The following is a 24,587-nucleotide window of genomic DNA, read 5'->3' as shown; positions in this document are numbered from 1 at the left end:
CAAAGAAATTACACATTTACCTTCTAAGACCAAACACAAAACAATGTATGCAAAATGCAAAGGTGAGGGAAATCACACAGTATGAGAAACAGATGTTTTTCACCATGTGAGAAATTACTTCTGCCAAGAATATGATAAATGTATTGTTTATTTCGACCCTGAGTTGAAACAAAAATGTAACTTTGCATTTGGCACAGGACTCTTGCAGGAGTGAACCTCCTCACAATGCACACTGAATAATGAATGCTTATTTGAACAGCATCCAGATATTGAGACTTTTCTGCATATAAGCATAAAGAAATACAGTGAACTAATACCCTGTTGCTAGGGAATTGTGGAGCGGGAAGGGGAGATAGCTTCTTTGTGCAATAATTTTAAAATGAGATGTCTCATATTGTTCTAATATCTAAATGAAATTGAAATAAAGGGCAATATACACAACAATATTTTCTCACAAATCTATTTAGAACCAAACTGCATATGAAATGAGAGCATGTCTTCATATTATTTTCATGTCAAAATGTATACTCCAATACCAGGTGAATTTATCACACTCTGTACAGAAAGACCCTCTGTCTCTGTATTCATGATCTCAAGACCTGTGACAGCCTAATAAATGGCAGTTGCTTTCAGAGGTACATGGAGAACTCACATGCACATGTAGTCATGTGCATGTACCTTAGTCTAAAACCAGATTATGAAAATCAGTGTCATTTGGTGCAGTGCTAAACTAGGTAGTCATCTTGATACAGGTTGAGTCTCATTTATCTGGAAATCTGAAATCAAAAATATTCCAAAATCCAAAATTGTCCACATGGGTAATTAAGATAGTGACACCTTTGATTTCTGATGGTTCCGTGTTCACAAACTTTGTTTCATGTACAAAATTATTAAAACATGTTGTGTATAAAATTACCTCTAGGCTGTGTATAAGATGTATACGAAACATAACTGAATTTCATGTTTAGACTTGGGTTCCATTTCCAAGATAGCCCACTATGTAAATGTAAATATTCCAAAATCTTAAAAACACCAAATCCAAAACAGTTCTGGTCCCAAACATTTTGGATAACGGAGACTCAACCTTTAATTCTCATTGTCACACTCACAAAAAAGAGTCCAGAATAAGGATGCAAATCTCTACTTTGTTCTTCCGTTATTTTATCCTCAGATGTGCAAATGCTGGGTTAAAACTGCACCAAATTCTTGCCTCTGAGTTATTTTTCCTCACTGGGTTTTCCAAGTTTTAGGAGATCCACTTTCTGCACAGGAAACAAAATAATTGCCAATATTCTTTCCTTCCCTAGTCCTGAAATCCAGGAAGATGTGTTGATGCATATCAATAAACAAGTTCATCTCCATCAGGAACTGGTCTTTTGAAATGCCAATGGATCTGAATTCCTCATTCAGGAACAAGTCACCCCAAAATATTTCATATTTGCAATGATGATGATGTGCTTTGTCTTTATAAATCCAGTGCTTTGACTTTATAAACCTTTGTCCCACCAATTCATTGGCCACTTGATTATGTAATTACTATGGTTCAGCAAGTAGAGAGATCTACAGACTAATGTGGCTATATTTTTGAATTCTACCACTATGATTCAGCAAAATCACCTGGAATTTACACAGAAAATAATAAGACTTCCCTCGCTGCCCAAATAAATTAACTGGAATGTATTTGTACTTTGTAAATTCTCAACCTGGTACATTCTTACCTTAAAATTTGCTATCACTTCAGCTGGATAGGCCAAACCAACCATACTAGAGGTCCTTCGGTACATTCTAAAGGAAAAAGAAGACTCACTGAAACAGCACCTGGAATCTGGTGGGAATACATTTTTTTAAAGAATAATCCTTCTGACATTCCATCTGTGAAAGTCAGGAGCCAGCAAAATCCCGTCTTCCAAAATAAAATATTGTACTAAGTAACTTATTGTAAAAATTAGTGGCAGCTGGCGTTTTCCACAGCAATGGAACAGTTAATCCATTCCAGGTTTGCTTTTGAATTCTAAAGTAGCTATTCAAGGTGTTAAAACTTTCTGGAGTCAGAGTTCATCACCATGAATTGAAACTCAGAGCAGATTCTCCATCCTACTGACATCAAAGTCAGCCAGTGTCACTAACTGAAACCATCCCATTTCTCAATTGTTGCATCTCCATAGTTATGCCAATGTCATTTTATTAGTACCCTACAACTTTATAAGAGAGAACTTAAACAGAATGTTTGTGTCCTTTCTTAGCATATTTCAGACTTTTCTTGAAAAATTATCATCACAAAGAGGACAAAAACAAATGAACCAACAAATGCATAAATGAAAGAAATACAGGAAACTATATTGCCAGGTTGACAACTGCTGATATTGGAGATTGGCTACTGAGTTATGGAGATGTAACTAAATAACATCTCTTGGCTCAACCCATTCCCAAGGGCCACCTTAAGAGCCAGCAGTCAGTTCAGTTCCAATCAGGGTGCAAGGATGTTTCCACCACCACTCTTCCATCAGCAAGCAAGAATATGACAAGGAATTGTGACAGAGCTCCTGCCTCTGACTGTTGCATCACATTCACAGATGGGAGGAGAGTGGTAACACCCTCCTACTTGCCCTAACAGAAGCTCAACAGACCTCCTTCATATGATCTGGCTACTGGCTCTTTGGGTGGGCTGGGGTGGCATTTACCTAGGTTTACAGCAGGTTACATAGTTTTTACTGAATACTTATTAGGTATGGATCCATAATTTTATATTATGAATCCATAATTGCAGCCGACATTCTTTCCTTACTGCATGTTTGTGTTTCTAAGGTCTAACACTGCTTTGAAATGCACATCTATGCTGGCTATTTGCCATAATAAATGAAATGAAATGCACATCTAGGCAAGTATCAAACACTACTTTGTTTTAAATGACACCATGATACACTTTTCTTGTAAGCAAAAGATTTAACTATGAGCCAGGAGTGGGAACCATGCAACCCTCCAGATGGAATTCTGGAAGATGAATGAAACCAACAATATTTTGGATGGCCACACAATTTCCATCCTTGCTGGAAAAGAATTATAGTGCAATCTAGACATGACTCACAAGGAGCAAGCCATAATGCATTCAGTGGAATAGACATAAAATCATAAAGCAAAAAGGTACCACTAGTGCAGCCCTCTGCCATGCAATGAAAGGTGTACAAGAGGGCTGGTAATCTGATATTGGAAAATCAGTAGAATAAATAAATCACAAATCATAAATAATTATAAACATGTGACCTTCCACACATGTTAAACTCCAGTTCCCATAATCGCAGCCAATTGGACAATAGGGAGATACAATGGAAGGTCAAAGTTATCTCATTGCCTTGTAAATAAGTGTGTAGGCTTATGGTACAATTCTATCCATGTCAATTCAAAAGTAAGTGCCACTGAGTTCAATACAGATTATGTCTAGGTAACTATAAATGCAGGATTAATATGTTGGCTATTGTTGTTAAAAATGCACATAGCAGCATCAAGCTATTTTGAGATACATGAGCCCAAGTGTCAAGGTCTGCATACAGATTTTTTCAAAGTTCAGGACGGATCACCCCCAGCATGAGGCTCAGTTGTTTATTCCCTCTTGAAGGAGAAGTAAAGGGGATTAGAAATTCTTCAGGGTTCTTACTTCTCTTGCTTACTGTGCCACTTGGACAGTGATGTAAAATTTAATAGTGTTGAGTTGAAGGCTTTCATGGCCGACTTCCATTATTTTTTGTGGGTTTTTCGGGCTATGTGGCCATGTTCTAGAAGGGTTTGTTTCTGACATTTCGCCAGCATCTGTGGCTGGCATCTTCAGAGAAACAACATGGTCACACAACCCCAAAAAACCACAAAAAACTATTTAATACTCATTGTCTTACTAAGCAGTTAACAACTGAAAAGTTAAAAGCTGAGAACTCACCTTTCAACAAAAATCCCAGCTTGTACAGCATGTACAATACTTCGAAATTTAGGTTTTTCTTCAGGCCTCCTTTTTGTCATCCCCATTTTCCTTGTGAAAGTAGAAGCCAACCAATCCCGTACTTCCATAGGGACTGAATCTGACTGGATGTCTGAGAGTTCATCCTCTGTATCCAAGAGTCTCCTGCAGAGAGAGAGAGAGACAGAGAGAGAGATGTCTGCATACAAGAATGAATTTAACAGATATATTTTAGACAGTATGAATAGAGAAATAAGTACCAAGCAGTCAAAGCCCCAGTAACCAGAACTGTTGCTTAGCTGCAACAATACCAGTGCTCAGCATCACTTGATTATGCTACAAGATGAACCACAGCTCAAAGTAACATAGGAAGCAGTTTTGTACTGTCCAGCCCAGGGCCAGATTTCCTACAGATTTTGGGTTCTTTGGAAAGACAGAAACAATCACTTAATTTGTTGTTATTGATTTTTACTGCCAGGTATAGGAAGAGATGTGATAAGGATTTCATTCCTGCTAGGCCAAAATCACATCACTGGTTTTGAGTTCTATACACCTTGGCTGGACTCACTGGGCTCTGCTTCAGGCAGCAAAATATCTCCGGCTCATCCTTGTCAGGCTATAGATTCATTTAACTCCCCCTTGGCTACACTTAGTGGATGTAGCTCTCCACGGTTTGCCAGCCCTACCTAGCATTGCCAAGAATTGAAATTGGGACCCTTTCCTTTTTTATTTTTAATTTTATTTTATTTTGCACAAAAAGTTTCCAAATCAAGATGCTACTCTGGAACCCTAGGATATGAAAAAAGAGGGCTGCTCCTTACAGTAAACAGAGAGGTGCAACTCGCAAGAAATTTCTTATTAAAAAACAGGCTATATTTCAGAGGAATGCAATGACAAACCACCTTTGCGTATTTCTTGTCCAAGAAAACTCTTATGAATTGCATGGGATTGCCATAAGTTGACAGGTGGCTTGAAGGCCCATGCTTTCCTTTAAATACAATTCATTATAGTCAACAATAAATAATTGGCCTTCTGTCTGAATAATTACTTCACACCCATGGCAGAGATCCTGTTTTGTCTTTGGGTCTGAGTGGATCTTTGTATAATCATTTGTCCATGCCTCCCTCTCCCTGTTTGAACTTTCCACCCCTCTGTTAATACTCAAAATGCATTTTGGACAAAGAAATTAGGTAATGGAAGATGGAGAAATAGAAGCTTTCCCACTTTAGTCATTCTGAGGCTGGCAAGGAAGAGAAAAAAGAGAGATTTCCAAGGAGATTTTTCTTTTAGGTCTAATTTGTTGCTGACATTCAGGAATGTCTGCAAGCTTTGCTGACTTTTACAACAGAGCTGCTTAAAAGCAATTGAACAATGTTGTTCTTTAGAAACAGAAACAGTTCCACTTCTCATGAGCTATGTTGCTGATTTTACTGTTAACATCTTGTTCATTTTCTTGACCATAACACTGTGCTTTATCTCCTAAGCAAGAGAAAACCTTTCACTTTTTTTCGGTTTCTTCTGCACTGAGCATTTTTAGACTTCAAGTTCTTTCCAGCCTCAATATGTGATTTACAAATTTTTGCCAAATTATTCAAAAAATAAATTGTCTTTTTGGGGGGGGGGGGATGTACAACCCAAATTCAGCAGGTGTTCATATACCTGGCACTGGGTGGAGGAATTTATCAATGTCAGTGTCTTCTGCATATGACTTTTTATAAATAAGTAAGTAAATAAATAATATCTCAAGTTCTTTCCATCCTGAACATTTTTGTGTGTGTGCATTTTCAGAAATCCTTACACAAACAAAGAAACTGAAACACATTTCTACACCATCCTTGTACTTTCTTACATGCCTCCTTGGAAAAAAATAACAATTTTAACTAAGAAATAGAAGTGAAACTCACATGGTGTTATGTAGCAGTATCTAGAACATTATTTAATGGGGTAGAAATAAATGAATCTGATTGATAAGGATCTAAGCCTTATTCTTATTTTATCCTCTAATATCAAAAATAACTGCAGGTAATCTCCACCAGCAGCACCTTATTAAGCAACAAAGAATGAGTTACATACTTCAAGTAATGTCTATCCATCTAAGCAATGGACACCAGTGGCCAAACGGCTCTTACAAATCTGATCCAGAGGATTGATGAACTCCTGGACCAGTGTTTTTGGGTCTATGTGAGAGGAAAGTAAAGTCTGTTTGTATGACATCAGATGAGCCTGTGTATTTTCTTTAGTATTCTATTCTACTCTGTTTTGTGACATACTCTTCTTATTTTTCCTAATGTATTCCAGGAAATGGATAATGAAATGGATTGTCAAAGGCCATAGCAGTGTCCTGTCGCACTTCTCAGCTTGAAGACCTGATTATATTTCCTTTCTCTAATATTGTTTATTCTCAGAGGATCGTTGAAGAAAATTAGTAGCACTTCAGCTAACAAATGGGAAATAATATCTGAAGCACTTTAAAAAGGACTTGACTGTTATGATAATAGGATTATTCATTATTAAAAAAATAGAAAATGGAAAAAGATACAAGCTAACATACTGGCTAGAGGATCACAAATACATCACCCTAATTTTGTTTTCAAAAACTGTTTTTATTATCTTGCCTAGACGGGGAGGGGGGGAGGCTTGTGAGGTTTCTTGGGTCCTTCTTCTCCTTCTGCTGAGCTGAATGAGATCTCTAGAGATCATGCCATCTCATTTAGCCCTGTTCCTACTATGGCTGAGCAAGTGTGAGACACCTTGAGATCATTTATGTGAGCTAAGCTGCCACCACCTACTGATTTTGATCCCCCCACCCTCTGTCCAGTAACTTAGTTGGAAGTTACTGGGGTTCCAAGTAGCACTTTCACCTCCAACTTGGCAGAGATTTCCCCACCAAATGAGGTGAAAGTCAGAAAGTCTGTGAAGGAATCTTTATGGTAAGCAAATAATCTACATTAGCAAATGATATTTCTCTTCATGAAGGGCACCTCCCTTCAGGCGCACTTAGAGAAGTTACAAGTTACAGAATAATCTAGATCATATTCAGCCAAGATCAGAAAATAAACATATGCCCTGGTGTTGATGCCTAAACATATTTCCCTGTTCTATTCACAGCCAGATGAGATCCAGGGTTCTGGATGTTCACGGGGGTAGCAAGGAATCTGGCGCTCCCCTCCCGGAGGTGGGACAGAACCCCCAGACCCAAAGCATTCCTTTTGTCACCTGAGGCTCTTAAAAATCTATTTAGAATCATCTTGGCCACTGGTCACTCTGACTGGTTGTCTCTTATACTCCACTATGAGTCTGACCCCAAGAAAATCTAACTTAGCCTAACATCTCATTAGCCCTTTGCTTACCTGGGTGGAAGACTCATTTGTATTGTCCAGCTAATGGAAAGGGCATGTTATAACCGGGCTTCTCTGCCCACGATGGATATTAATAGACAATTCTGTTATGAGCAGAAATACAATAGCTTGTTCTTGTCCTTCTGTTTCAGACCCATTCCTATTTAGCCAAGACACCCAGGGGACCATCTGAGCCAACACTTGGAAACTGTGCTGAATTCCAATATCTTCCAGTTTAGGATTGTAGGAACGTATGCAAGACTACTATGATCTTGACTGAACTTTGTACCAGCATCATGGTTGTGTCCTTGGGATCTGGCGTAATGTAGCTCTTTCATCAACCCACCACTTCTCCACCCCTTACTCTTGAGGGAGGGGATTCTCCCTCCAGATGTTAGCCAACAGAGCAGTTGTTCTGCTCTGCATTTTGGCAAAACGGAATTTCTTCCAGTAGAACTGGCTTGTGCCTAATCCTAAACCCTTTACAGTGAACATCTCTTTGAATAAGGACTACACTGCTCATCTACACTGAGCTAAAATCCTGTCCTTCAATACAGATGCAGCTATATTTTTCAAACTTTAAAGCTTCTAAGAAAAAAAAATATTAAGGTCTGGAACTACTTTGAGCTGCATGGACATGAGGATCCAATTTCCCTTTCTCCCACTGAAAACTTTAGCGACAGGAAAAATATAATCAAGCCTTATTGATTTTTCCACTAAAAGCTATTACTTTCTAAACAAGTGGGAAACACATTTATTTATTAGACACATAATGGGGTCTGGGCTACTCAAGGAATATAATTATCACTTTATTTTATTAGCTGGGGACTCTGACACATTTAACCCTTGTGACATGGCTATGGGTTTACCAGGCAACTTCACTCCAGGTGTTCACCTACCGCATCTTAATATTTTTGGGAAAGTCTTTGCACTCCTCATTCAAAAGTGAAATCATATACTACTCCACATAAAAAACAAGCGTTACAACTACTTGTAACATTCTTATTTCTCTTTCTGGGGTCCAGAGTGGGTGTTAGGGGAAGTGGCTTCTAGTGCCTTCCTATTTATTATTGTTTTTTAAAATTGATTAAGTCATGCTTACCTGACAATGCTGGTGGCATCAACACTTCAAAGATAGCAAAGAATGATCATGTTAATTTTTCACTGTGATCTGGAGTGTTCCAGGATTCTGAGAAAATTCAAATGGAAGCTTACAGGCCTCAGGATGGAATTCAGGGCAGGTGTCAGAGCTAGGGGGGCATATTGACGCCCTGGAAACTGCCTTAGGATGCCAGGTGCTGTTAGCAAACCTGGCTCCAATCAACTTACTCATGTTTCTCTGAAGACTTGCCCCAGTTGCCCCAGTCGCCCACAATGGCACCTCCTATCTAGAAGAAAATGCTAAAGTTGACCATGAAACCAAGAAGGGTGGGGCAGATGGTTATATGTACATACAGGATTAGAACAGACTTTGGATGATAGCAGTAAAAAAATTAAAGTTCGTGACACACAGCAAACTGGGCTCATGCTATAATCTCAGGTTACATGGAACATTCAAGTTATAAGACGTCTGAGTCCTAGATTGAACTAAGGGTTTGGGTCTAGAATGAACAACATATTGGAAAATAATTATTTTCAGTATCATAGGGCCCGAACAGACAGGCCAAAATAAAACTGCTTCGGGTCACTTTGGAGGTATGTTATTTAAATGACACACACATCTGAAGAGGCCAGAAGCTGTGCCAAAGCTGCACTCAAGTCCTTAGGATTGGAGTGTGGCTTTGGCATGGCTCCTGGCCTCTTAGGATGCATGTATCATTCAAATAGTAAACCTCCAAAGTGACCCGAAGCAGCTTTATTTTGGCCTGTCTGTTTGGGCCCATAGTCCACCAGATGTTGCTGATTGGAATTTTGGTACCTGAGTGATTTGGATTGTATTCAAGAATCTAAGAATCAGTGAAGTATTGTCAGATAATGTGGCATGTTCCAAGTACTGTAGTGTAGATGTTTTTTGTAACTGTGCTCTCGTGAGTCTATTTATGGTGATTTCATTCAGATGTTTTGACAGTATATTTGGGATTGTTCCTGGGCAACTACCACGACTGGAACCAATCTTGTTTTCCCAGAGGTGCTGAATATCAGTTGGTAGGTCGCTACATTTAATAATCTATTCCCTCTTTTTGTCTTCAGTTTTGTCTTCAGGGATTAGCACATCTATAATCCAAATGTTCTTTTTCTCAACCACAGTTATGTCTGGCATATGATGTTCTAACTGCTTATCAGACTGAATTTTGAAGTTCCATAAGATTTTCCCATCACTATTTCAGGCTTATGTTCCTTCCAGTTATTTGCAAATGGCCAATTCTATATTTTGAATAGAATCTAATGTATCATTGCAGCTGCTTTAATACTATGTTTTTTTATATTCAGTCTGGGCAATCTTATTGTATGAACTAATGACGTGATCAGAAGTTTCATCTTTTTCTTTGCACACAGATAATTTACTATCCTTAGGTATCTCTCCCCCAATGTTTGCCTTAATGTTAGTTGTTTGAAGTGCCTGTTCTTGAGCCAGAAATATAAGACCTTCAGCTTCTTTTTCCAGTGTCCATCTCTGTAACTATTTCCAGATTTCCTTCTGACTCTTCCTTCTATACTCTTAATATACTGCCCTTTATTTGGCACACATTCATGGTATTTTTTTCATAATTTTCTTCCTACAGGCATATTTTGTTTCTTCTGTGTACATTTGTGAATATTTTCTCTTTGTTGTCTTTGATATAATATCACAAGGAGTCTCCTCTTCCTCTTCCTCCTCCTCACCTCTTTTGTCTCACCCTCTTCCTCTTTTTCTTTCTCATCTTTCTCCTCCTCCTGCTATTTCTTCTTCTCCTGTCTTCTTTCTCTCCTTCCTCTTCCTCACCTCTTTCCCCCTCTCCTTCCTTCTTATTTATTATCCCATCCTTTCTCCAGAAACATTATGCAAACATATTCTGGCTCACTGCTTTGTACAGTTGAATGCTACTGCTTTCTCCCCCACCACCAACACCAATTCTTATTTCAAACGGTGAAAGTTGGCACAGACACAAATGTACACCCATTACAGTGAATACTATTATTTAATGGTAATCCTTAAGATTGTGGGTTGTTAAACAGAACATATGAAAATGGTTAGTTAAGAAGGTTCACTTTTTACATACATGGGATGCATGGGAAATTTCCTCTGTCAATTAACAATCAACATGTGGGTGACATTTACTAAGAGGCACTCAGTGAAGCTTTGAGATCTATTTTTCAGCGTGTTCCTGTAGGCCCCTTAAATTCTGAAAGAATCAACATTCACTACATCTTTGGCAATTATCACATCAACATCTATAGAAGATCTTTTTTCATTTCACTCCTCATATATACAATTGCTAGATAATAGCAAAATTATTGCTATTATTTGCCAACTATTACCCACAATCTACTGGGGAAATTGTGGGAAGTGTTTCATTCAAATGTCTTCCCCGAATTCTTGAAAGAAATATTTTTAATAGTTCCAGTATGTGGCAATAAAACTAGTTCAGAGACACCAAGAATTTTCCAAGTCAATATAAAATATTGCATGTTAATTTTAGGAGTTTATTTTACAAAATGAGGGTGCTGCTTTTATGTCATATACATTCTAGGTTTAAATGAAATTATTTGGAATTCAAGTCTCGCTGATGTCAGTGACATTTATTATTGCCAATAAAATCCTCAGGAGTGAAGCATGAGGGATCTGCTCTAGTTAAGTGTATTGCACCTGTTCCAAACAGAAAATGAGTTTCATGGCACACAGTGTAAATTTGAAAAATAAATTATTAAGGGAATTATTACTGTGAGTTCAGAAACTTGTCATTTTGCCATGCTTACTTATTCTTATGAAATGCACTCCCTGGATTGGAAACACAAGTTACTGGGAAGGAGAATATTTTTTAATATTACAAAGCAGTGGTGGCTAATGGTTGGTGGCTTCCAAAGGCAGTGAATCCACTTTGGATTTTAGACTGAACTTTAAAAGAGCTATCCAAGATGGTGCACCTATTTGGACGATGGGTTGCAGTTTGGACTGAAAGCCACTGTTTAGAAGATACACAAATGATTGTCTCATTGTCTCAGACATGACTGATTGAAGGATTTTTTGGAGTGGAAGCAGAAAGTGCTACCTGGCTTTCTCCCACTCCATCTCTCTCTCCTTCTCCTCCCAAACTCCCCAACTCCACGGTGCAACTGTACAGACTCTGTCTCTTTCCCTCCACCCTTCCACTTCAATGTTCTGGCTTAAAACAGTGAGCCCAGGAACTGTAAGATGTCCTATTTTGGGAGCAAAGAGATTGGCTAAGGAGAAGCAAAGGAAATAAGGTGTGTTATAATAACTCCATCTACGGACAGGTAATTTATTTAGGCTTCTATACTAGGCTTCATGCTAGGAGTAAGCTGCAAGATGGCTGGCAGGAGAAGAGCGTGAAGCCAAACCTTAGACTATGTCAGTGTCACTCAGGTTATTTGATGTGGAAGACCAGCAATTTTCCTTTTCAGTGCGCCAGGGCCGTTACCATATTTGTGGTGCATTGGCTACCTTTGTTTTCATGGAAAGTTAGGGGATATGTGAAAACTAAAGTTTTAAAGTAGATGGATGTACACTATGGTCCAAAACACACTGTAGAAATAATCTAGTTTTGAGACTGTTTTAACTTCCTTGGCTCAATACTAGGGAATACTGGGAACTTTAGTTTTGTGAGACATTTAGCCTTCTCTGTCAGAGAGCTCTGGTGCCACAATAAACTACACTTCCCAGGATTCTCTAGCACTGAGCCAGGGCAGTTAAAGCGGTCTCAAACAAGATTATTTCTGCAGTGTGTTTTGGAACTAAGTCCACATATAGACCATGGAGGACTAATGTGTTAAGTCTCAATATCCAATGTATGTATTTATTTATTTATTTAAAGCAGATTCCTCTCATTCTGGGAAAAAGGTTTATCAAGCACCCAAAAGTGCAGATCCAAAAAATGGTCAACCAAAAGGGCATCTGATGTTGCCCTATATGATTTTTTTAAGGCTACAGCCTTAAACATCTAGAGCCATAAAGGTTTTGTTCTTGTATAAATTTACTTGGGTTAATGGGTGTTTTTAAAATTAAAAATTTTTACATGGCAACTTGATGCAAGATATGTGTAAACAAAATTGATATGACAAACTGTAACTTGTCTCGTTATACTTTTTGTTGTTTATGTACTGTCCCTTTTCATTCATCTTTTAACAGCCGCTTGGCTAATTGCAAGAATAAAACCATCTGTTTCAATACCGTGAGACTTTTTCTCTTTCCTTCATCCCCCTCCCATGTCTGGTAAACATCATATGATATAAAACATGAAAAACTGAGCAACAGCACTCCCCTCCCTCAGAAAGGACTCCCATGTTGCATTTAGTGCTAGGGATCGGAGGAATATTCAAAAACACCAGGGAAAATAGTTGAAAAGCATGTTGCTCAACTGTTGGGGAATATGACAAAAAGAATCCTGGACTGGTAAGAATCTTTTACATGCATACTGTTTTAGGCTGGCATTTGTTAACCAGCTCTCTGTGCTGCAAGTATATTGTTACTGGATTGTGATTCTATGTTTTTCCTTTCACGGCTGCTTTGGTTACCTGCGAGAACAGAGGCTAACACATTTTCTAAACCAACAAAATAATTACAAATTCTGGGTGGGATGGCCTGAAAAGAAAGCAGCAACTTGCAATGAGGGCACTGCAGCCTGAAATCAGGACAACCTCTATGCCTGCAGTCAGAGCAGCTGCAACCAGTTTTACTGAGCAGTTACCTTCAGTTAGTTCAAGGTCCAAATTAACCAGGCTTTGCAACTTATTTAGTGCCCTTGATCCATGGATTTAGGGCAAAGTTAGGTGTGTTATTAATTTCATCAGAGTAATTCATATGCAAAATTTGTTTAAAATGTAAATAGCAGCTGTAGGAAGAGGCTTGAGAAAGTGAGAAGGAAGAATTTTATGTTCTTCTTCCTGATGTGGTCCTGCCAAAGGTTACTGTTGCACTGTAGTGGTGTGGGAACTCTCTTAGTATCAAAGGTGGTTTTGCACTCAATGCAAAGAGGCTATAATAGGCTATGACACATTTCTACAATGACAAAAACAACCAGAGATCCATTGTGGTGTAGTGGCTATAGCAGTGGACTTGGATGTAGGGGATTCAGGTTCAGGTCCGCACTCAGCCATGAAACGTACTAGGTAGCCCTGGGACAGTCGCTTGCATCAGCCTGATCTATCTCATGATGTTATGATAAAGTGCTGAGAAAGAGAACCATGTACAGTATTTCACCTAGAGTTCACAGGAGGATAATCATGGCAAAAATAAAACTAACAAATAATAGTAAACTTATAAGTAATAGTAAATAAAAGGCACAATATAGTGGGTGATTTTTTCAATTAATTTCCATTTTTTTAGCAGAAGTAATGGTAAGTCACATACAGGTTATGTCTCACCCACATCATGTTAACTTCAGGTGTACAGTATAATGTTTAATATGGGCACATAAGCAATGAATTCATATAAATTAAATATATATTTACATAACACTGAATCTACCAAGGTTGGCTCCCTGGAATTATGAAAAGACCGGACTTTAAATTTAACGAGGAAATAGGAGCAGACAGACACGCCATCAAATTGTACTGAAGACAGTTTGGCAGCCAGAGTAAGGAGCACATTCAGTTCTGAACAAAACGTTAAAAGGTTAAGACTGTGAAATGTAAAACCTAGGAAAATACACTAGAAATTAGTCTTACACTAGATACAGTTTCATTTACATGGCAACCCTAAAAATCATTTCAGGCAGCAAAAAAATGAAAGACATGAAATTAGCTGTGAAAACCTTTTCAGCAAAATTCAACTTTCTACTAGGCTTGGTATAAAAGAAAAGAAATAGAAGTCCTGCATTTATAAAAAGTGAATGTATCTCAGTTGAAATCAGACAGTGTGTTATAATGTTCAGAGTAATTGAACAACACCAAGTATTACTCTTCAGATCCAATAAACACCTTATTCTCTTGAGCAGGGTTTAAAAGTCATGAAAACGTACCATGTAAAATGGCTAAAATAATACCATTGCTTGTGATATATTACTACTAATCTCTGGCAGAAGTGATGCTTGAGCCAGAAATCTCCCGATTCAACACTTGGGAAGCAATCTTAAGGCTGGCTAAAGATGTACCAAAAGGATTTTGGAAATGTTCTGCTGGTGAAGAAAGAGGCCAACCAGTGAAACAGTGCTTATACTGCCAGAGCTCCTCTACCACTAGGACATACCTATCCTAGCAATAGGAGCATTTCTAAGTGGTGTGGACCACACAAAGTGACACCATAGAAGGAGGTATCTGCCTTCCAGTGTGGTGTGTACCACTATGCCTCACTGGAGATAGACATGGACTCTCTGAGATCAAACCAAAGAGAAAGACAGGGTTCAAAGGGAAGGACATGGAGACCAAAACCTAGTAAAGATTGGGTGCGCCCACCCAGAGGTGATAAGAAGGCTAACTGGGATGCTGTTGGCATGCCATGGTGAACTTCTGGAGGCCTCTCCCTTCACCAAATGGCACCTGGACCCCTTCAGGACTTGTGAACAAAACAGGTAGACCAGGAAAACCTGGAACACAGACAGGTCCTGTGGGTGCCCCAGTCCACCAACGGTTGGGGCCAATAGACCAGGAGCTTTTCTCTTCCACTGAGGTCTTATCTACTCCATTGGTACTATTGGCCTGGTGGCTCTGAACCTGGGGATGACAGTTCCTGCACTTGGGGTGACACCAACCTCAATGACACCACCACATATCAGCAGAATGCCACCACTGGAAGATCCACACCCACAGAAAGTAGATGCAGATTTTCCAGTGGTGGTGTTCTGTTGGTATGACAGGCCACAGGAGGGTGTTTCAGGCACAAATTGATGCCACTTAAGAATGTCTGTTTCAGGTGACAGACAGCAAGATAAATGGATGGATAGACGGTTATCTCCAAACAAATTATACCACTGCCTCCCTGTTTCAAAGGCTTACCTTGTTTCATCGATGTATACTGCCTCCAACACAGACGCTGCATATTCAATATTCTTCTTCAGATCAACTATGTTAACATCACCTTTCTCCAGCTGTTTCACTAAACATCTTAATCTGTAGAAAGAAAAACAGCGATTTAAAAAAAATTTCCAATAGTCTTTTTATTAGATGCAATCCCATTCCATTCAAATAACTAGGATGTCTGTAACCCCCCCCTGGGAAGTGGTGTGTGACACTTTACCAAAATCCTTGACAAATTCACCCAGATTCACAAGTCCCAGCTGCGTACTAATATACATTTTAGGGATAGCTACTACGGATGTGCAGACTTGACTTTGATAAACATCCACATGAACTGCACTGTTTGCTGAAGTGAATGAGAAAGCCCACACCCTTTGACATTTCACAGAAGAAAACCAAGAAATGTACAGCTCAGCAAGATTAGAGTGTGGTCAAGATGGCAAACGTTATTCATTACGAAGAACGGACAAGCTAGGAAAGGTTGTAGCAGTTTACTTTTGGCTGAGCCTACTGGGAAGAACAAGATTGTGCCTCCATCTGTCCTCTCCCCCCTGCTGAGTTGATTGAGTGTGCACTGCATTTGCACTATGAACGCAGCAGCACATGATGTAAGCTAAAAACAAAGAGAGAAAGTGAGAGGAAGAGAGACAAACCAAAACATTTTGAATGCAGGTGAAAAAAAAAAGGATGGCAGGGAATTAAACTGGAATTCTCACTGCAACAGCGATCCATCTGTGCTTTGGAAGAGATTTTCAGATGTGTCATCCTCAACCTTTAAGATTTTTCTCAGTTCCTACCTCCCCAAACCCACGTGAGACAACACAGGCTGCAAGACATGATATATGTAACCATATATACTATCAGTTTACTTCACCATAGCTGAAATAAGCATACCACTAAAAGTTGGGTAGCCCAAGCACACATAAAAGCAAAATTCAAAATGAGACACAGTGAAAGACACTTTGGTTCACTGTGATTTGGAGACAAGTATGTATCATAAACAGTGGAAGACATTCTAACTCCAGTACTGCCTGAACAAATACACAAAGCTATGCTAAGTCTTGTAACTGTTTGAAGCAAAGGACAAGATGGTGCCTCTCTCCATTTCTTGCAGTCTATCCTAGAAGAAAGGTGGGTTATAAATCCAATCAATAAATAAATTGTACAGAAGTAGTGGTGTAGTGGCTTGATCGTAGTTCTAAGGTTAAAAAATCCAACAAAAATAACCCAAATTGAGGAAAGTGGGGGCTTCGATGGGATGCTAAGCTGACACCTTCCCTGCTTTCCTTTCACCAGTGGGGGAAAAACTTGTTTTAGCAGGCTTTTAACACACACACACAATTTTTATTCTTATTATTACAGTGCATGCTTTATTTTAAAAAACTTTGGTATCTATTTAATTAATTTTCTATGGTTTTAATTGTGACTGTTTTTAATTGTTTTTAAAACTGCACTGTAGATTTTAATAGATTTCCTTCTGTGAGCCACCTTGGGTCCCATTCTTGGAGAAACGCACCATATAAATAAAAGAAATAAATAATAAATGTAAATAAATATAAGGTCAGCTGGGTCTGACAAAAGCCCTGTGGGCATGGGGAGGGATTTGTCTTTGCACATACATAGAGTGCACACCGCAATACATAAGGGAGATCTGAAGTTGCCTTATACTGAGTCTGACCATTGGACCATTTGGGCCAGTACTGTTGATACTGTCAATGGCTGTCCAGGGTTTAGATAAGTTTTTTCCTATCAGCACTTGAGAGATGCCAAGAACAGATCCTGGCATATTTTTCATACAAAGCAGATGCCCAAACAGTGAGTTACACTCCCTCCTTACACACACACATGCACACACACTCATGTATAAGGATCTTTGCAAAATATGCTTTCCCACCCCAAACACTCCACCCCTCTAATAATGGGTATTTAGCTAAAAAAAGAAGAAGATAAATATAGGCTTAGAAATTATCCTTTGGGGAAAAGTTTGTTTATAAAACTAAATTTAACATTTCACACCATACCTACAGGTGCTTCAATTGTTTTGTATGCACGACTGTTTAAAGCTACAACACACATGCTGTTGCTTTGGCATGTATTTGTACTGCTGGTATAAATAGCCTGAGCTCTCTTGCTCCTCTTTGTTTATTTTGGCCCCATGCAAGGAGAGCCCACAATATTTCTTTCAACTAATCCCAAATGTCCTCATGTGAGTTCTCTGTTAAGGTTTTCGAAAGGGGAAAAAAGGTACAAACTCATCTAATAAAACATTTGGAGTATCTCATTTGTAAAGCTAAGCAGTTTAATCTTCAAATGTCATTGATACTCTCTCTCTGAGAGTAAAACATCAGCATGCTAACAACCCATTCACAAAACTACTTGGTAGGCATAAAGGATCAGGTTACCATGCAGGCATGTTTACCCCAACTGTGGAGGTTTGCCCATGTTTGCTAAAGTCAGCAGTATAGACAAGGTGCCTGGTTTTGAACTATTTGTCTTCAACTACTTCATTTGTAAATGTTTATTGACTGCTTGGTGACCAGTGGTCACCCAGATGTTTTAGGATGACAGTGCCCATAATGCTTCACCACAGGCTATGCTGGAAAGGAGTTGCAGACCAGCCCAACACATAAAGGGCCACAGTTTCCCCTCACCTGATTTATGGCATTTAAATTTAAGTTTTATTATCACCATAGGATAAAATCCAATATTGCCATGAGCCGAAGGCAAGCAAATGGCCCAGATCTTTCCTTTCTCCTCCTTCCTCCTGTAACCCATGTTACCCCATGAAGAACCCTCTCTAGCAGGCTGGGAGAACTTAAGAATGCTGTCACATAGCAGAAACAAAGCAGTCTGATGCCAGGCTCAATGCTAAGGAATTCTGGGATTTCTCGTTTGGTGGGGCACCAGAGCTCTTTGACAAGGAAGGTTAAATACTTCACAAAACTGCAGATACATAGCATTAGGCCATGGCAATTAAAGTGATATCAAACTGCTTTATTTCTGCAGTGTGATAGCAGCCTCAGTGAATACTCTGGGCTAAGTCTTACAAGGACTGTGGTGGAAGAAGGGAGCTGTCAAAACTTGAAAACTTGCAAGATTTTCCAGCTTACTGCTCACACAAACCAGAGTGCCAGCCGAAGAGCTGGATAAAGATGGCAAAGGCAAAGGCCTTTCCATTCCTTATACAGACATTCACCAGACTGTAAATTGCATCTTACAAGCAGAGGAGAGATAGAACTACACTAGAGGAGAACAGGCCCACTTAGGGGATACACGGTAGGCACTAGGGCAGTGGTTCCCAACCTTCCTAATGCCGCGACCCCTTAATACAGTTCCTCATGTTGTGGTGACCCAAACCCATGAAATGATTTTCATTGCGACTTCATAACTGTAATTAAATAGGTGTTTTCCAATGGTCTTAGGCGACCCCCATGAAAGGGTCATTCAACCCCCAAAGGGGTCCCGACCCACAGGTTGGGAACCACTGCACTAGGGCATCCCCAACCCTATTGTCTAACACTATGCCACCCCATCTGCCCCTCAGCTCCTCAGAGCTGCCTCAGTTCGGTTTAATGGTAGTGCCAAGCTTGATAACATACAGTATTTGATTTCATTCACAGGTCTGGTTTTTTTCTGGCCTGAAGACATTTAATCTGTCTCTCAGGCATTGTTACAGCAGGTTTTTAAAACTACTTCTTGATCCTTTGTTTACTGAAACAGATGTTAATCTCTTCTGCTTTCTTTAAAACCACTCTGATAATGGTGTGGACTCTAAAGAGGCAATAAAAACATTTTCTCTGTCACTCTTTTTCTTGTTGAAAAATGTCGACTTTAAAAAAAAAACCCATATTGTGTTGCTTTTAAGCCTGACAGTCACCTCTTGTTTGTAACTATGTATTATCTACGGGATTTGATAGTGCATTCTCCAATTTGTTTCAGGTTCTTTTATGGACATTGTGTGCTGGTTGTTAGCTGCCCTCAATGAACCGACTTGTGTGAGACATCTCCATCCTCCCTATCCTCTACTGCTCTGCTTGTAAATTCAGGCCTGAGACTCACCATCGAGTGTGTGGTCTTCTCTCTTTCTGCTGCCTTCTATCTTTTCTACCATTATTGTCTTTTCTAATGATTCATTTTTCCTCATAATGTGGCCAAAGAACGACAGCCTCAATCTAATAACTTTGGCTTCCAGGAAGAGTTCAGGCTTGATCAATTCAAGGGCCCATTTGTTGTCGTTTTAGCCATCAACGGTATTCTCAGCACTCTTCTCCAGCACATCTCAAATGAATTGATTTTCTTTTTATCCACCTTCTTCACTGTCCAGCTTTCATAGCCATACATGGTGATTCTAACTTTAGTGCTTTCTTGTACATTTTTACTCTTTAGGATCTTGTCTAGTTCTTTCATCACTGACCTTCCTATTCCTAGCCTTCTTATTTGTTTACTGCGGTCTCCATTCTGATCAATGTTTGATCCAAGTTGTGGGAAATCTTTAACTATTTTGATTTTCTCATTATCTAGGTTGAATTTATGTAGATCCTCCACGGTCATTATTTTTGTTTTCCTTATATTCAGCAACAAGCCTGCCTCTGCACTTTCTTTCTTGACTTTCCTTAGTAATTGTTGCAAGTCCATGATGTTTTCCACTAGTAGTATGGTGTCATCCGCATATATGATGTTCCTTCTTCCTACCTTTACTCCTCCTCCTAAGTCTAAACCTGCTCTTTGTATGATATTTTCTGCATACAAGTTGAATAAGATGGGTGATAATATGCAATCTTACTTTAACATGATCCCCTTGGCGATGAAAAAAAAAAATGAAACCCCCAAATAAAGTTCATTTGACCCTTTCAAACAAGATTAATCCTATATAAAGATGAGTATAATGGCTAAACCTCAGTAAGAACTAAATCAATACATATGTATATAGCACTGTATTGTGTCAGTTACAAGGAATTACAGTAATAAATATACACACCTTGAATTTCTATGCGCTAATATAAAAAGAGAGTAATGGAATACAAGGAAATGTCTTTTTAGTAACAGAACATGATAAATCACCAAGAAATTCACTGGCCAAGATATCCAGGCTGAGACATAAAACACAAGTAGATCTAATCAGCAAACAAATAAATTCAAAGCAGAAGCAAAATGCATATAATTTTTATTACTGATTCAAAATGTACATAATTTCTATTATTGATACTAAAACAGTTCCTGATGTAGGACATGTTAGTTAAGTGAAATACAATAAATCTCCATGAAATTCACTAGATCAGAATATTGAAGTTGAAGGGCATAAATTACAAGCAGATGTAATTGCCAAGCAGATAAATTCAAAGCAGAAGCAAAATGGTAATCCTCCTGGGCCAACTTCTAAAAGACATTTCAGCAAAACCTTCTTCAATCACTCTCAATTTCAACATCATGTCAACCATTCAAATTAGTAGTATTCATTGGTCCAAAACACACTCCAGAAATAATCCAGTTTGAGACTGCTTTAACTGCCCTGGTTCAGCTCTAGTGAATCCTGGGAATTGTAGTTTATTGTGGCATCAATAAACCCAAGCTTTCTGACAGAGAAGGCTAAATGCTTCACAAAACTAGTTTCCAGAATCCCCTAACATTGAGCCAGGACAGTTAAAGCAGTCCCAAACTGGATTATTTCAGAGGAAAATAATGACAAAACCTTCTGAACAAATTGTGTCAGGAAGATTGTGTAATAGGGTTGCCATAAGATGTGAAAGCACATAACTGTAATGTGCTTTACTATATTGTACTTTTATTACTCTATACCACCCTGGAATTTCTCAGGACATAGGGTTGTCTCAACTTGTTTTTAAAAATAATAATAAATAGAATAACATAAATAGAATAAGACTGATCTGATTCCTAATTCAGAAGGTATAGCTGGCTTATCCACTCAGTGCTATAAAAGGAAGGGCAGGATTTTTTTCTTTAAATCACACCAGGAAAGGAAAAAAGAATTGAAGGGGGGAGCTAGAAACGTTTTTAATAAGATTTGATTAACAGTGCTAAGACTACATCTGTCTTCCTGCTTATGATCTAATACCATAGAATCTTTCAGATAAAGATGCATTATAAATGAGACCCAGCATTAGTGGCCATTTAATTTCCTTTGAGAAAATTAGTTTTACATTTCTGCCTCTTGTGAGAGAAATTAAGCTAAACTGGCCTACTCCCTTAGGCATAATTCAGTGCCTACATATAAAATAATAATTAATTGGAAATAATGAGGCTCCAGGGTCTCTCCTCTAGGATTTGGTAGACCTGTGCTCAATATTTGATAAAGCTTGATTAAATTTTATAGATGCAGTATTTAAAAGTTATTCAACTCTTGAATGTTAGAGGTACCCACAGCAACGAAGTGTGCTTGTGATGTTTTCTTCCTATTTATTATTAACACAAAGGCTGAAGACTCAGGTTTTGAGATTATTTGCAAGACGTTCCTGCAAATTGGCATTGCCGAATTCTGATGTCTTTCAATGGTCCCTCCCATTTGAGAAGGAACTGCAAGGAAGCTTGCTACTGGGGGTTTCTCCCTTCTATTCCCAAAGACATCCCTGCCATTAGGCTGAGTGAGATGGAAATGCCTCAGGCTGCATCTGCACTGCAGAAATAATTCAGTTTGATGCCACTTTAACTGCCATAGCTCAATGCTACGGAATTCTAGGAACTATAATTTTGTAATCCATTTAGTCTTCTCTGTCAGAGAGCTCTGGTGCCACAACACACTAATTCCAAGGATTCCGTAAGATAGATACAAACTGTTAGCAATGTAATTGATGGGAGAGCCAGAAATAGACAAATACAGTATATGCTTGTGGGGATTGCTGTCTGGCTGGTTTGGGGTACAATGTACCTTCAGTTTGGTTGACAGGACAGGAGTTGCCATTTCTTACTCTGCAAAAATCAGGGAAATGTTTGGGCTCATTCCATATCATGGCACGGAGAAGACCTGCCTGGTTCTAGCCACTGGATAAAGAGTGAAAAGTTTACAGGTCTTTTTTCTCTTTCCTTTCCTTTGGAAAAGGAAAGGAAAAACACTCTGTTTCATCTCCACTGACCACAAGACAATAGACTAATATATTGCTGCAATAGATTTTGTATTGTTTCAGAATGCTGTAAACTGTATTGGAAATCATGTGTTTTTAATATGACATATAATAAATCTCTCAAGCAAGCAAAACCCTGTTTTAAGGATCTAGCAGGAGTAGATAGGAAGAAAAGCTACTCATTTGAAATGTGGTACAGGAGAAGAGTTCTATGGTCACCATGCAGCACTAAAATGACCATGAAATGGACCATAGAGCTTTATCACACTAGTCGAGATCCTGCAGGAAAATGGGATTTAAGAGTTAAATTAAATTCGTATTTAAACAGAACCTACAAATTTGGGAAGTTTATCACACTGAATTGCTGCTAAAGTAAAATAATGCCAACTTAAACCGAAGTTAAACCAGAGAAAAACACCACCTTTTTACTTTTGGAATTTCCCGAAAGTAAAAATCTGCCATTTTCCTCTGGTTTAACTTCATGTTATTTCAAGTTAACAGTGACATCGTGTGATAAACTTCAGGCATTTCAAGGTTTTCTCTAATTTAACTCTTGTTTAAATCCCGTTTTCTTGCGGGATCTCGCTAATGTGATAAAACTCCATACAGAAAATCAAGACTGAACTCTCTCTAGAAGCCAAGATAACTAAACTGAGACTACCATACTTTGGCTACTACATCATGAAAAGACAGAAGGCCTTGGGAAAAGAGGAAGACTGCATTCCAGATGAATAGACTCAATCAAGAAAATAATGACCCTGAGTCTGCAAGACCTGAGCAAGTCTGATGAGGATCGGGTGACTTGAAGATTTCTCATTAATAGGATCATCATATGTTGAAGTCAATTTGATGGTAGTTAACAACAGGAGAGGCGTAGGCAACAGGCTGGTCTCCAGTTCCATAAAGGACACTGCAGATCAGGTGGAGGTAGAAGTCCCGTTATGGTTTATTTTGTTCATGCATGTAGGACACAATTAGTACTGCATTCTTTACTGTTTTCAGGTACTGTGAATCCAATGATACGGGTCCATGCTATACAAGATTATGAACTATCTTTTTTCTTCCAGCATATACATATCAGAGGATTTTTTAAAAATCCTATGAAAATGCAGCATTACACGACTTAGGGAGCTGGGGGTGTTTAGCCTGGAGAAGAGAAGGTTAAGAGGTGATATGATAGCCCTGTTTAAATATTTGAAGGGATGTCATATTGAGGAGGGAGCAAGATTGTTTTCTGCTGCTCCAGAGAACAGGACCCAGAGCAATGGATCCAAGCTACAGGAAAAGAGATTCCACCTCAACATTAGGAGGAACTTCCTGACAGTAAGGGCTGTTCGACAGTGGAACAAACTCCCTCGGAGTGTAGTGGAGTCTCCTTCCTTGGAGGTCTTCAAGCAGAGGCTGGATGGCCATCTGTTGGGGATGCTTTGATTGTGATTTCCTGCATGGCAAAATGGGGTTGGACTGGATGGCCCTTCCGGTCTCTTCCAACTCTACGATTTTATGATTTTGTTTTAGAAATGAATTTGGGGTGTGGGTATATGTGGCAGTAGATATGCATTCTACATATCTAATGTTGTTGTTGTTGTTGTTGTTGTGTGCATTCAAGTCATTTTCAGCTTATTTTGACCCTAAGGTAAACTTATCATGGGGTTTTCTTGGCAAGATTTGGGGTTTACCTTTGCCTTCCTCTGAGGCTAAGAGAATATGATTCACCCATACATTTGCTCAGTGGATTCCCATGGCCAAGTGAGGATTCAAACCCTGATCTCCAGAGTCATAGCCCAGCACTCAAACCATTACACCATTTTGTTTCTCACATCTTTACCTTTAAGTAAAAATGGCCATGTTTCTAATTGGACCAAAAAGAAAACAGTTCTAAACATTATGAAAATAGAATGAATGGAGTGGGGTGCCTGTAGTCCTAGCTCATAAAAAGGAGGAATGTAATAACTAGCCACTTTAAATTAATTCTGTCAGAATTCAGTTTATCTGGACTGTTTATCTACATCCCAAGGGTACTGAAAGATGTTATCTCAGACTTTCTGTCTATAATATTTGGGAAATAATTTTTTTCAAGGTTCCAGTGAGGTCCTTGATGCCTGGAGATAGACA

General features: G+C 38.9%; 1 protein-coding gene across 5 annotated transcripts in view; it reads right to left on the bottom strand.

Moving 5' to 3' along the window:
* Positions 1–24,587, bottom strand: part of PDE1A (phosphodiesterase 1A) — a 205,461-nt gene that overhangs the window by 37,228 nt on the left and 143,646 nt on the right. For all 5 annotated transcript variants that reach the window (XM_042445748.1, XM_042445749.1, XM_042445752.1 and 2 more), the window contains 3 exons: positions 15,376–15,489; positions 3,929–4,111; positions 1,719–1,785 (listed from right to left, as the gene is read on the bottom strand). In XM_042445748.1, coding sequence (XP_042301682.1) covers positions 1,719–1,785; positions 3,929–4,111; positions 15,376–15,489 — 364 coding nt within the window. The remainder of the gene's footprint in view (positions 1–1,718; positions 1,786–3,928; positions 4,112–15,375; positions 15,490–24,587) is intronic.

This window comes from Sceloporus undulatus, chromosome 1 (assembly GCF_019175285.1).
Source record: "Sceloporus undulatus isolate JIND9_A2432 ecotype Alabama chromosome 1, SceUnd_v1.1, whole genome shotgun sequence".
Classification (NCBI taxonomy): domain Eukaryota; kingdom Metazoa; phylum Chordata; class Lepidosauria; order Squamata; family Phrynosomatidae; genus Sceloporus; species Sceloporus undulatus.
Note: the sequence above shows the minus strand (reverse complement) of the source record. Positions and strands in the feature narration are given on the sequence as shown.